Source organism: Pezoporus flaviventris, unplaced genomic scaffold, assembly GCF_033815535.1.
Source record: "Pezoporus flaviventris isolate CSIRO_AGI_PZ_B2104156 unplaced genomic scaffold, CSIRO_AGI_Pfla_v1 ptg000037l, whole genome shotgun sequence".
Classification (NCBI taxonomy): Eukaryota; Metazoa; Chordata; class Aves; order Psittaciformes; family Psittacidae; genus Pezoporus; species Pezoporus flaviventris.
In genome coordinates this window covers 15,877,284-15,890,086 of record NW_026892585.1, presented here as the reverse complement: position 1 = coordinate 15,890,086, position 12,803 = coordinate 15,877,284, and the positions used below count along the sequence as shown (strand labels likewise).

Genomic DNA, 12,803 nt, shown 5'->3' with positions numbered 1-12,803 from the left:
AGCCAGCGTGTGTTTAAATGCGATTTTTCTTCCTTTCATGCGAAATGTCTGTAATATTTAGATTGAAACTTGAGAGATAAATCAAAATGGAAGTTAATAGACTAGGTAAAATATACCCCTGCACGTATATAAAGACATATTCCTATGCTGTGAGATAATAACACACGCTGCTCACCATCTGTATCATTTAAAGCACAGAAAAAAAATGTCGCCATTTTGGTCTCATGCTGAAATATTATTAATCTTTGGGCTTTATCTTGTTCCCAGAACCATCATTGCCTGATGCTGAAGCCTTGTCATGCATCCATGAATCTATATAGAGCTTTTCTGCATAAATAGATAAAGCATGCTCAGTCAGAGAAAGGGATTGCAAATATATTTATACCGTGCTGTTTATTGTGTATATAGATATGTAACCGTGGAACGAAAGGTTATGTAGTCTGATATTTTTCATTGAAATCTGATTATTACCCAACACAGACCAATGACTGATTATTGTTTTGCAGGCGAAGGAAGCATTTTTGCAACATTGCAAGAAGCTGCTCTTTTCAAATGAGTGCCCGTTATAAAATTCAAGCCGGCCCCCCACCCATCGGAGCAGTTAGGTTAGATACAACAAAAGGTAACAGTACAGCCGGTGATTCTTACTGTGGGGATCCTTTAAAAGCAAGAAGTACGTTTAGGAAAATGTCCAAAAAGAAGGAATTTGGCGTTTTACCCCCTCTCCCCACTCGGAAGAAAATAAAATACAAGCGATTTTGCTCCCTTCTTTACAGAAACCATGTTCAACCGCTTCCCCGGAGCGTAGAGGTTGCAAATGAGAATTTGTATTTTTGCATTTAAGATTCGCCCGATTAAAAGATCCCTCTGGAGGCAGCAGTAATCGATTTGCCCAAGAATTTCGCGTCCTCTTTCCAAAGGTTTTTTGTTCCAGGTGGTTTTTGTATTAGACTGACCAAAAGAAACAAATGTGCAGAATAGAGACACCCACACAGGTTTTACTCACAAAGCCTGGTTATAGTCCAAACCTCTCTCTTTATTTTTTGTCATCCTGCTGTTAATCCCAATATTTTCCAGAGAGTAAAAAAAGAAAAAAATTAAAGAAAAGAAAAGCCTGACCCCGAGGTAGGCACTGAGAAGCAAAATAAAACCGGACTTTTCCCACAAGCAGCCCAGTCCTCTGCCAGCATATTTTAAAAGCAGCTTTTTTCCTTGTTTACTTGCGTTTCTTGCTCTGCCTCTTTTCTCGGCCACATTTGATCTTGGAAAGAGCAAGAAGCTTTAAATGTGTTCTTAAGGGCCAGTAGCTGTCAAACCTTTTGGCGGCCAAGATTGATCGCGCGCAGGCACCACCAGAGCTTTGTTTGGACTAAAAGCAAGAAAATTAAACCCCTTGCATTTTCCAACAGCATCGATATTTGTAAGGCATCCCTTTTGAGGGATTAAATGACAAGTCTCGTTCTATATTTTATTTAAACAAGCAACCAGCAAAAAGCCCATTTAAAGTCTCCCGGCCACTCCCCTCCCCCTCTCTCCAATGCCTTCGCAGATATGCTACATCTTGTGAGTGCATTAACTTAAAACCGATTCTTAAAATGCATTTCGTGCAGGCTGGACGCAGGATGATCCGCTGAGTGCCTGGGGTCTTGTTTTTTCCTTTTTCCCCCCCTCTTCCATTTCCTTCTTCCATCCTTTTTTTTTTTTTTCTTTTAAATTACGAAGACTGTTGCTGACCCCTTTTTGACAGCTCCGAAAATAAAGCGAGGCGGCTCGGCATCGCCCTGGCGATGGTGTCTGGCTCCTGGAGAACACGAAGAGCGGCTCGGAAGCTCCTTCCCTCTCCGGCCCCTGCGTCCCCCACCCCGCCGGGCCCCCCGGCTCCGCGGGAAGGCAAGTCCCATCCGGGCTGCCGGCGGCGGCTGCGACCACAAGATTCATCAGGCTGGTGGCTGTGGCCAGCATTGTCATCGTTCTCCCTCAGCCTGGTCGGAAAACTGTGCCCAAGGCATCCAAATTCGGGAGTTCCCTCGATCTAGCAGGGGCGACAGGAGGCGGCGGCGGCGAGAGCCAAGCGTAGGTGGCGAGTGCCCGTCTCTCAAGTCACAGCCCCGCAGCATTTGCGCTCAGCCTGGCCCGTGAAAACAAACCCGCTACCAGCCCATATATTTCCTGGTAATCGAAAATACTCACCAGAGCCAGCCTACTACGGTTATTAAGCAAATTATGGCAGCAGACGGGAATATCGTTTGCAAGCTAAGGCACAGGATTTGTTTTTTTTTTTAAAGAGGCAACAGCCAGACGAGTTTTCAGACTCGCGATTTGGCTCGCCCAGAGAGGTACTCCTAGGGTTATGTTTTACGGTCCAATCCCTGGAAGCCAACTGGAGATGGAAGTCATGAAGTACAAGGGCTGCTGCCTATGTGACTCTTCCCCTAGAAGCAAGGTTGCTGAGGAAGATCCTGTTAAACAATGGCTCAGCACCGGCGGCCAATTGTTCTCCGTACTGTACACCCGATAGCCACCAAAAACGGAAAAAAAAAAAAAGGAGGAAGAAAAAGGGTAAAAAAGAAAAAACACAAAGAAAGAAAGATAAGAAACAAACAAGAAAAAAAAAAAAGGGAAGAAACCAAAAACCCCACACGGGAAAAAAAGGAGCCCATCGAGACTAGGTCTGGAAGAAGAAACTAGTTTTAGAGGAAGTGCCATTTTTTCCTAGGAAGAAAAAATCAAGACACTCTGCTTCAGAGTCCAGTCTTGGTGCAACTTCTTATGCGGGGGCCTGGCGGTGTCAAAACTTTGAAGATTAATGGATTACTTTGTTAATGACTCAAGGCGTCAGATTGAGGTGCTTAAATGATTTGTGAGGTGCAAAGCGTTTTCCTGACAGTCCCAAACAATGAGAGAAGAGTGTGCGGGTGGAGGCGAGGGAGGCAGCAGGCTGCAGGACAAGCAGCCACACACACACTCACACACACTCGCAGCCTCTCACACAAACATATCCACGCACATGCACCCTTCCCCCCCCCTCCCTTCCCCCCCCCCCCCGATCATTTCAGATTAGGACGCCAAGGGGATAGATACTCGAGATATCATTTCCCACTTTAAAAAAAGTGTAAATAAATCCTTTCTGGCCCCCAATGAGGCGTTCCTTCCCGACTTTTTTGGATCAATCAAACAGACAGTGGCTTCTTTTGATTAAAGCCCAAATTGTCATTGGGCAGAGGCAATCATGTGACAGCCAATTCGGTCCAATTTCAACCTTGTCTCCATGAATTCAATAGTTTAATAGTAGCACGGTCCCCATACGGCTGTAATCAGTGAATTAGAAAAAAAACACCCCACCAGCGATCTTCTATGCTATATTTTTTTCTCCTCTCTCTCCTTTTTCCTGGGCCTTCCCCCCCCCGAGTCCCCTGAATCCGAGCGAACTTTTTCTCCGCGGGGGCTGCCAGTTGAAGGCCATGAATTTCGCATTTGAGCGAGAGATCGGTTTTATCAATAGCCAGCCATCGCTTGCTGAGTGCCTGACATCTTTTCCCCCTGTCGGTGATACATTTCAAAGTTCATCAATCAAGAACTCGACGCTTTCACACTCGACACTGATTCCTCCTCCTTTCGAGCAGACCATCCCCAGCCTGAACCCCGGCAGCCACCCTCGCCACAGCGGCGGCGGTCGCCCCAAGGCGAGCCCCCGCGGCCGCAGCGGCAGCCCGGGCCCCGCCGGCGCCCCGCCGCAGCCGGAGTACCCCTGGATGAAAGAGAAAAAGGCGTCCAAGCGATCCTCGCTGCCGCCCGCCTCGGCCTCCTCCTCAGCCGCCGGACCTGCCTGCCTCAGCCACAAAGGTCAGTCCAAAGACTCGCCGCCGGCCCCGCTGGGCCGCTTTTTTTGGCTCCCCGCATCTCCCTGGCTTCGCGGGGGGACGAGGCGGAGGGGCGGGCGGGCGGGAGGATGGCGCTGGCCGGGCTAGCGGGAAACCCAAACTTTCCCCCAAGTTGCTTAATGCGGGATGATTTATTTGAGTTGGAGCTGACCTCTCTTGTCTCGCCGTCTTAGAGTTAGGATATTTGACAGTAATGAAGAGTGATAGATTGCTCCCGCTTAGCTAAGCAGCTGATGCATTAATTATAAATTGCGGTATGGCTAATATAAAGTTTGCTCTGGTGTGGGGAGGTTGGGTAGCTGGATGCTGTGATTTGGCAGAGGTGGCCGAGGGGCACGCAGCACCAGGCGCTCAGCACTGCAACACAATGGCTTTACTGCATCCAAAGGCGGCCATTTTGTTGCAGTTGCTATTTTATGCTATATGGACATATAGATATAGACACATACGTGCAGAAAGAGCACTTCCCCTCCCCCCCCCCCCCCCCCCCCCCGGGATGCGATGTGCTGGGGTGCTGAAACTCAACCCGTGCATTTATCTGTTTTGTGTGTGCGTGCGTCTGGGTTCACTTTGTCTGCTCTGGCGGTGGTGATTTGGGGTGCGCGTGGTGGTTGTGGTTTTCTTTTTCTTTTTTGTTTTTTATTTTCTTTTTTTTTAACAGACCCCCTTGAAATCCCCGATAGCGGTAGCGGTGGATCTAGGCGGCTGAGGACGGCTTACACCAACACCCAGCTTTTGGAGCTAGAGAAAGAATTTCATTTCAACAAGTATCTCTGTAGACCAAGGAGGGTTGAGATTGCAGCCTTGCTGGATCTGACTGAGAGACAAGTCAAAGTCTGGTTCCAGAACAGGAGGATGAAGCACAAGAGACAGACCCAGTGCAAGGAGAACCAGAACAGCGACGGGAAATTTAAGACCCTAGAGGACCCCGAGAAAACGGTGGAGGAGGAGGAAGAAGAGAAATCCCTCTTCGAGCAAGCCCTCAGCAACGTCTCCGGTGCTCTCTTGGAGAGGGAAGGCTACGTTTTCCAGCAGAATGCCCTCTCCCAGCAGCAGGCACAAAATGCGCACAATGGCGAGTCCCAAACTTTCCCCGTTTCGCCTTTAACGAGCAATGAGAAAAATCTGAAACATTTTCAACATCAGTCACCCACTGTTCAAAACTGCCTCTCAACAATGGCCCAGAACTGTGCAGCTGGCCTGAACAATGACAGTCCTGAGGCCCTAGATGTCACTTCTTTACAGGACTTTAACGTTTTCTCCACAGATTCCTGCCTACAGCTTTCAGATGCAGTTTCCCCCAGTTTGCCAGGATCTCTAGACAGTCCCGTAGATATTTCTGCTGACAGTTTTGACTTTTTTACAGACACACTCACTACGATTGACTTGCAACATCTGAATTACTGAGAAATTAAAGACGTCCTCTCCAAGGGTCCTGCTTTCTCCTCCTTATTCTTCTTCTTTACTTTCTCCCCGTTAATTAATTTTATTTTATTTCCCCCCTTCCCTTTTTCTGGTCAGTATTTTCTGGTTTTTACCTCTCTCTGCTATGCCATTTTGCCGTTTCTTACAAAGTTTTAGTTGCGTTCGTTTCTAACCTAGCCACATTCTAGGTCCTTCTATGAAAGCAATATATGAGGTCTGTAAGAAAGTGATCGTATAGGAATTGTATCTTCACTTTCTTTTTATTTTTGTATTGCATTAGGATGCATTGTCATAAGTATTTTTGGTAGAATAAATTCTTGTTTGCTACAAGGAGCTTCCTCTTTTTTCTTTCTCTTCCATCTTTCTTTCTCTCTCTCCTTTCAAGACTGATAACATGACGGGTATTCCTTCCCATCCCTTGTATTATTAATTTACTAATAATCAAAATTCAGCATCCTGACTGGGAGCTCTCCCTTTTTGCCAATTTAGGACATTTATTAGAGAGGGAAAATAGGTTCACATTCTTTATTGCAAGGGTTTTCACGCGGAATAAAGAACAGAACAAAACAAAACAAAGCAACAAAAAGAAACCAGAGAAACTAAAATCATTCGCAGCTTTGATGGAAACCTCTTCCTTTTAATGTATAAATGTAACATCTTATCTCTGTGAGGATACAAAGCTTGGAAATGCTGAGCTGTAACAAAAGCATGAACGAGCACTTTCTCTTGCAGGGAAAGCACAAGAGAGACTCAGTAGGATAAGCGTCTCCTGCAGAAACTAGCCTGTTACATACAAGAAAAGCATTTTTATTTTTTCTGGGGGGGAGGGGGAATCCTGTTTTTCTAGAAATTAGTGTTTAGCAGCCAGCAAGCTGTTTCAGGAAGCGTATTTTAGAAAATACCAGACCTCACAGAGAAGGGGCTTGGTTACTTCTCACGTGTTGAGCGGTCCAAGAAATCAGCCGTAGAAGGAGAAGAAATTGAGAAGTTAGTGCCTGTAAAATCAAAAGGGTGGCAGAAACACAGGATAAAAAGCGTAGGGAGGAATCAGCCCCTTCAGCCGTCCTTTTGATGAGCAGTACAGGGACACAACAGAAGATACTTTTTTTTTGTTTAAACCTTCTTGCGGGACAAAGGACTGATAACGAAAAGGAGAAACTCTGACTTTAAAGTTGCAATTTCTTTGGGGCTCCCCCCTCTCTGCTGGCGGCAGCAAAGATGGGCTTTCAGAAACCTCCAACAAATTGCCTGCCACCCGGCCAGCGGACTCCAAAACGCAGGGTGAGCCCCGTCCTTCGGGCTAAAACTGAGCAACAGATGCCAACGAGGCTCTGCCGCTCCAGGGCTGGGGGACCCCGGGCGGGTACGATCGCGTCTCCCTGTGTGTGTGTGTGTGTGTGTGTGTGAGTGCGTGTGATTACATTACACGGGCGAGTGAGGTTTGTGGCCGGGGCTCTGCTGTCCGTCTGTGCGAGGAGTGCTTCTCCCAGCCTTACAACACGTTGTGGAGCTGGAATGCGTGGGTTATAGCTGGAAGGGCTGAACGCAGTTCTTCCGAAAGTCATAAATCAAACTCTTTCTATGAATGAGAATGTCATCAAAGAGATCAATTGCAGGAACACATGCACAAATAAAAATCCTCTTACGTATTTGCCGGGGCTGGGGATCCCCGTCTAAAACCATTAAGTGAGAAGGCGTTTAGTCATAAGTCATTTTTATTGCTCTTTTAAAACAACAGCTTGGCTGAGCTGCGGACGCGGCGAAACCTCGGCCCTGCTTCTTCTCCTCTCTGCTCTAGCCCTGTCCCTGCGGAGAGCGAGCAGCCTCATCGGCATTTTAACTCCTCTGCCACTGGGCTAAATTGGACAGCAAAGAGCACGTACGGGCTTGGGGTTTCTTTTGTTCCCAGAGTTCTGCATTCTGGGGGAATTTAAGGGGGAAAAAAAAAAGGGGGGGGGGAAGGAAAAAAAAAAAGAAAATGCGATACGAGATTTAAACTTCTCGCAAACGCTGTTTAAATAAATAGGGAACTCAGAAAACAGGAGTCGCCTCCGAGTCTCCCGGTAAGCTCTGGAGCCACAGCGGGGGCACAATCTCACGGAAAATCCTAAATCGCTGGAATCACTCCCAGTTCTGAGACAGGAAAAGTGGAGCAGAGCCGCAGAGGGGAGCGGAGGTGCCGGGGCAGCCGGCGGGCAAAGGGGAACGGGCTGCACCACCCCCTTTCTGGGCAGCTGATGTTGCCCCCATGCACAGTACAGGCAGCAAACCCCCAAAGCCCCGTCAGAGAGACAATGCAACAAAAGAGACAATGGCACGAAAAAGGGAGAGGGAAAAGGATTTCAGAGGGCTGGACACTGTAAGAGAAGGGCTGTAATTCGGAGGAATTTACAGGTAAAATGTATCTATTTATAGTAAAATATAATTTTCCTTGGCTGGCTGAAAAAGCGCTGAAAAGATACCAGCCTTTTTATTAGTAAACAGTCCCAGTGGCCTGCCTTTTTTCTCCTCCTTACGCAGTATTTATCACAACTGCTTTACAAGAATGAAATAAATGTGTTTATAGCTGTAACCATAGCCAAAATTGGTGCAGTATAATGACATAAATGCCTCTGGAGTGTTATTGCTCTTGTCCTCCACCCTCTGGAGTTTAAGAAACTGAACCTTTCCAGAAGGCTCTTAACCATCTGTGCTCGCGTAGTAAATCAGAACAAATAGAAATACTGAGGGCATACGGGTAGATGCGTGGTGGAGAGAGGAGCCCGCTGACTTTGCCTGGCAGTAGAGAGGCCATGGAGGTGGCATGGGGTAATGGCTGACCTAATGGTGGTAGGAGAGCTTTGCACCTAGGAGAGGATGTTATAGTCTATGTGAGAGGGAGGAGCGTGAGGGTCTGTGTGTATGTGCTCGTGAGCAGGGAGAGGTGGCAGGGCAGAAGAGCCTTTTGGATTTCAAACCAAGCAAGAACTGAGCGTGAGAACAGAAGGATGTAGAAGCCGGCTGGAAATGCACCTGCAGAAATAGAGGGGACAGCCCCTCCTGGGGCTGGTGGCATGGGACATGATTTTCCATCCATCCATCCATCCATCCATCCATCCATCCATCCATCCATCCATCCATCCATCCCAGAGGGTAACGTTTCGCAGGACGCCTCTCTGAAGCCTGTTGGTGCCGTCCTCCCCCCCCTGTAGAAGGCTGGGTGCACCGGGACAGACGGATGCCTCCCCTTTCCTTTTCCGCAGACGTAAACTGAATACATCCCACCTCTCTCCCTCCTTCTTTGCCCACGGACCGTTTAATTTTTAACGTGAGAATGGGGAGGGGTATGGGTTTGAGTCCATGCTCAGCACAGTTCCCAAGGGTCCAGGGGCCGCCTCTGCCACTAGCCATCTGCCACCTCCCGCCAATGCCGGACGGGGTGGCAGAGCGCAGGGACAAAGGGGCCGGGGCGGTGGGCCCTGCACCTCCCGCCGCCCCTCTACCCCTGCTCTGGGCCGCCTCCCGGGCAGCCGGGCTGCGACCCGAGGCACTCCGGGCAGCCTCCCCGCCTCCCGGTCCAAGGGCGGGTGGCAGTGGCACCGCGGGGTCCCAGCAGATGGGCTGCGAAGCCCGCGGGCCCCCGCCCAAACATCCGTCCCCCTGCCCCTGCTCTTCCTCCCCTACCCCAGCGCCGGGCTGGTGCGGGGATTCCGGCAGGGGTGCAGGGGGAGCAAGGATACGAGCCAGGGAGAGGCCGGTAGGCCCGGGAGAGCACAATGGCCGTCAGTCCCAAAAGCGGCTCATTTCCATGTTAATGTCCGCGGCCGCCTGGTGATGCGGCTGGACAAACCCCTTTAACTCTTGGCTTGGCGTCGCGCTGGGTCTGCGGCGGGGCAGGACCAGCGACATCCCTCGGTCCCGTCCTCATCCCATCTCCAATCCCATCTAATCCTCATCCAAATCCTCGGCCCCATTCCTATTCTCCGCTTTATCTTCAACCCCGTCCCTATCTCCTTTCTCATTCTTCGTTCCCATAGCTCTCCACACCCCATTCACAGTTCCATCCCCATCCTCGTTTCCAGGGCTGATGCTCCCAGCGCTGTCCCAGACGCCCTCCTCCCCAGCCTCTCGACGCGTACCGCGGATTCAGCAGCCCCCGCACCCCCGTGGCCCCGGCCGGGAGATGGGGTGGGGGTGTGTGTGCGGCGGAGGTGCCCAGCGCCAGCATGACAGCGCCCACAGCAGGGGATGTGCAGGGACGCCCTGGCTACAGCAGCACTCACCCTGGAGGGGACGGCTGGTGGGCTCCGCGGGCCGGGAGCAGCCTCCGCATCTCTCTTGCCTTCCCCTCTCAGCCGGCGGGCGGGACCCCGGTGGTGGGGGCGACAGCCCAGCCCGGCCCGGCCCCCCCTCTGCCCCTCGGGGGGTGGCCGCCACCGCCCTGCCCCGCGGTGCCGTTCCGTGCAGCGCCGCCGGAGCGCTCAGCTTTTAAATGCCCTCGACGCGGCGATCTATCAGCGCCAGGAGCCGGGAAAGTCCCGCAGGCGCCGCAGCCATTGGCTGCCGCCCCCCACGTGCCTGCCCGCTGCCTGTACCTTCGTGTCATTTTCCTGCCGGCCCCATGGAGGAAGTGGGAAAGTTGGCGCGGCCCCGCCGGACGCTGAAGACCCGGTGGCGGCGTGACAGAGGGACACAGCGAGGATGAGCTCTTTCCTCGAGTACCCCGTCCTCGGTGGCGAGGCGGGGGGCTGCGCCGCCCGCGCCTACCACCCTGACCACGGAATTACAACTTTCCAGCCTTGCGCCGTCAGCGCCGGCAGCTGCAGCGGGGAGGACCGCTTCCTCACGGGCCGCGGGGTGCCCATCAGCCCCCACCGCCACCATCACCACCACCCCTCGGCCCAGCCCGCCGCCTACCAGCACCACGGCGGCCTGGGGGTGTCCTACGCACACCCCGGCTGCGGCCCGACCTACGGCGCGCAGGGCTTCGGACCGGCATACGGCCCATACCCCTTGGGGCAGGACGCGGAGATGGGCGGCGGCTTCCCCCCCTGCGCCCCGGCAGTGTATTCGGGGAGCATATCCTCGTCCTCCGCTGCGCAGCACCCGCACCAGGGCTACGCCGGGGGGCCCGCTCAGTACGTGCCTCCCCACTACGGGCAGGAGCAGCAGAGCCTGTCCCTGGGCACCTACAACCATGCCCTGTCTCCCCTCCACGCTGGCCACCGGGAAAACGCCCGCTCCCCCTCCGCTGAGACCTTGCCACCAGCGCAAACCTTCGACTGGATGAAAGTGAAAAGAAACCCACCCAAAACAGGTCAGTGGCCTGCTGGAGGGCCGGGGCGGGGTCCGCTCCTCTCCTTCTCTCTCTCACTCGGCCGTGGGTGCGGGGGAAACGGCTCGGTGCCCACGGGGTACCGGACAGGTGGGGCGGCCCGCACCTCTGGGAGCAGCCCCTGCCGTCTGCCCACGGCGCTGGCAGCCAGAGCCGCTTATTCCCGACTCCCCCTCTCCGCCTCTCCCGCGGTCATATTTCTTGTAATTCATAAACCACTTATCAAGTTTCCTCTGACACTAGAGGCTGACTCCGCTTTAGCACCTAGCACTCCATCACTCACCCTGCCGGGGCTTCCCCCTTATCCTAAGAAGTTCTTGCTCCCTATCACTTAGCCGGTGTAGACATATTGATTACGTCGCCTATAAATCATTCGCGCTTACTTACCGTTGAATGTCCCCTCGCAGGCAAAGCTGGCGAATACGGCTTCGTGGGGCAGCCCAACACAGTCAGAACTAACTTCACCACCAAGCAGCTCACTGAGCTGGAGAAAGAGTTTCATTTCAACAAGTACCTGACCCGGGCCAGGCGGGTAGAAATCGCTGCCTCCCTCCAGCTCAACGAGACACAGGTGAAGATCTGGTTCCAGAACCGGAGGATGAAGCAAAAGAAGAGGGAGAAAGAGGGGCTTCTGCCCATCTCCCCCGCCACCCCCACGGGCTGCGAGGAGAAGGCAGAGGAGTCGTCGGAGAAGTCCTGCTCCTCGCCCTGCACCGCCTCGCCTGCCTCCTCCGCCGCTTCGGACACACTCGCTGGCTCCAACTGAGACCCGCCGAGCCCCGACGGCCGCCTGACGAGAGGGCCCCGCCAGCGCAGCTCGCTTCCTTTCACCGCCGTTATGTCGGTCTCCCGGTTGGTCCCTTGGTCGGTCGCTCTCCCTGAGAGGTCCCGGCTCCCCCTTCCCCCACCCAGTTCCCCTTTCTCATGCCGTCTAGTCCCGGGGGTACCGGCTCCACCGCCCTCTCGCCTCCCATCGGCCGGCTCCCGGCGCCTCGGTGCCAGGGGTTTTCTCCTCCCAACCCCAGCAACCGTCCCAAACTTTTTCTGCTGGAGGATCTGTGTTGGCACACGAGTCTCCCTCCTTCACTGCAGGGACGGTCCTCCGAGTTTCCCGAAGTGGCAGACAGGTTATCTAGGGTACATAACCTCATGAAGAGATGCACTATTGCAAGTGTTTACACGACTAATAGGACTTTCATCCCCTTAATTTAACGTATTCTTTGTTCGTGTCTATGAGTTTGTTGCTTGTAAATACTTTGTCCGAGAGATTTATCTTTTTACAGATTTTTCTAGAGATGACGTTTCGATTATCAGGTTAAGCAGGGTGAGCACATTTGCCAAACTGGATCCACTTTTATATTGGTAAAGCTGATGACCGTATCAAGTAAACGTCTTAAGCTCAAGCAGATACCTCAAGACAAAAAAGAGTAGCGCTATTTCTTTAAATGTGACAAACAAGGCTTCAATTGCACTAGGTTTTGTAAACCTTACCCAGTGTGCTTGCCCCCTCTTCCCCAAAGCTGTGCTGGATTATGCTCAACCAAAGGGTATAACTGTCCAAAAGACCTCACCTCTTCCTAGTTTCCTACTAACCTTACTTTCGACTCGATGTCTTTTCAACCTACTTGTGAATGTGCCGAATGGCCAAATGAATGTATAATTTCTGTGGTTGGTGTCCAGACCATTGCATGATGCACCGTGCTTTGCTGTACTGCGGGTACACTGAGTTCTATCAGTTGTAGTGTGTGAGCGAAATGTCCTCCTGATTTTCTGTACAATCATGAAAGGCTCTGGGATTCCTCCAGTGATGGAAGCCAGGGCAAGATTTACGGGTCCTTATAATGTCTGTAATAAATATATTCCACTTTCAGGTAGCCCTTGTATGCCTACCTCTGTGTGATGTCAGTGCTGAGTCACAGGATGGGCTCAACTTTGGTTTCCCTTATTTTCCACTGCTGAGGCCTTTCCAAGGGGGAAAGGGAGGAAAAGTCTCCCAGTGTAACTCCTCATGAGTTGTTTTCCCAGGGCCAGAGCTCTGGGTGCCTAGCCTTACTCATAACACAAAGCTTCTTCCTTTTCTATGCTCAATTAACAATATTTTTAGGAAATATCAGGCCCTCCTCTCCTCCTCCATAACTGGGAGGAATTTATGATCCTGTTCTATTTCTGAAGCACAAACACAA

At 51.9% G+C, this 12,803-nt stretch overlaps 2 protein-coding genes across 2 annotated transcripts; both read left to right on the top strand.

The window, feature by feature from the left end:
- Positions 1 to 2,634: 2,634 nt before the first annotated feature.
- HOXA2 (homeobox A2) lies at positions 2,635 to 5,636 on the top strand. Its single transcript, XM_061464830.1, has 2 exons — positions 2,635 to 3,843; positions 4,543 to 5,636. Exons 1-2 carry the CDS (start codon positions 3,462 to 3,464, stop codon positions 5,286 to 5,288), a joined length of 1,128 nt encoding a protein of 375 aa, XP_061320814.1. The 5' UTR covers positions 2,635 to 3,461; the 3' UTR covers positions 5,289 to 5,636.
- A 3,882-nt stretch (positions 5,637 to 9,518) lies between these two features.
- HOXA1 (homeobox A1) lies at positions 9,519 to 12,494 on the top strand. Its single transcript, XM_061464829.1, has 2 exons — positions 9,519 to 10,602; positions 11,028 to 12,494. Exons 1-2 carry the CDS (start codon positions 9,987 to 9,989, stop codon positions 11,384 to 11,386), a joined length of 975 nt encoding a protein of 324 aa, XP_061320813.1. The 5' UTR covers positions 9,519 to 9,986; the 3' UTR covers positions 11,387 to 12,494.
- The last annotated feature ends 309 nt before the right edge of the window (positions 12,495 to 12,803 follow it).

What these genes read in the sequence shown, in the direction of transcription:
- HOXA1 (XM_061464829.1), top strand. Translation starts at nt 9,987, where the DNA reads ATGAGCTCTTTCCTCGAGTACCCCGTCCTCGGTGGCGAGGCGGGGGGC. An exon ending in AAGAAACCCACCCAAAACAG is followed by an intron (nt 10,603 to 11,027) that starts GTCAGTGGCCTG and finishes GTCCCCTCGCAG; the next exon opens with GCAAAGCTGGCGAATACGGC.
- HOXA2 (XM_061464830.1), top strand. Translation starts at nt 3,462, where the DNA reads ATGAATTTCGCATTTGAGCGAGAGATCGGTTTTATCAATAGCCAGCCA. An exon ending in TGCCTGCCTCAGCCACAAAG is followed by an intron (nt 3,844 to 4,542) that starts GTCAGTCCAAAG and finishes TTTTTTTAACAG; the next exon opens with ACCCCCTTGAAATCCCCGAT.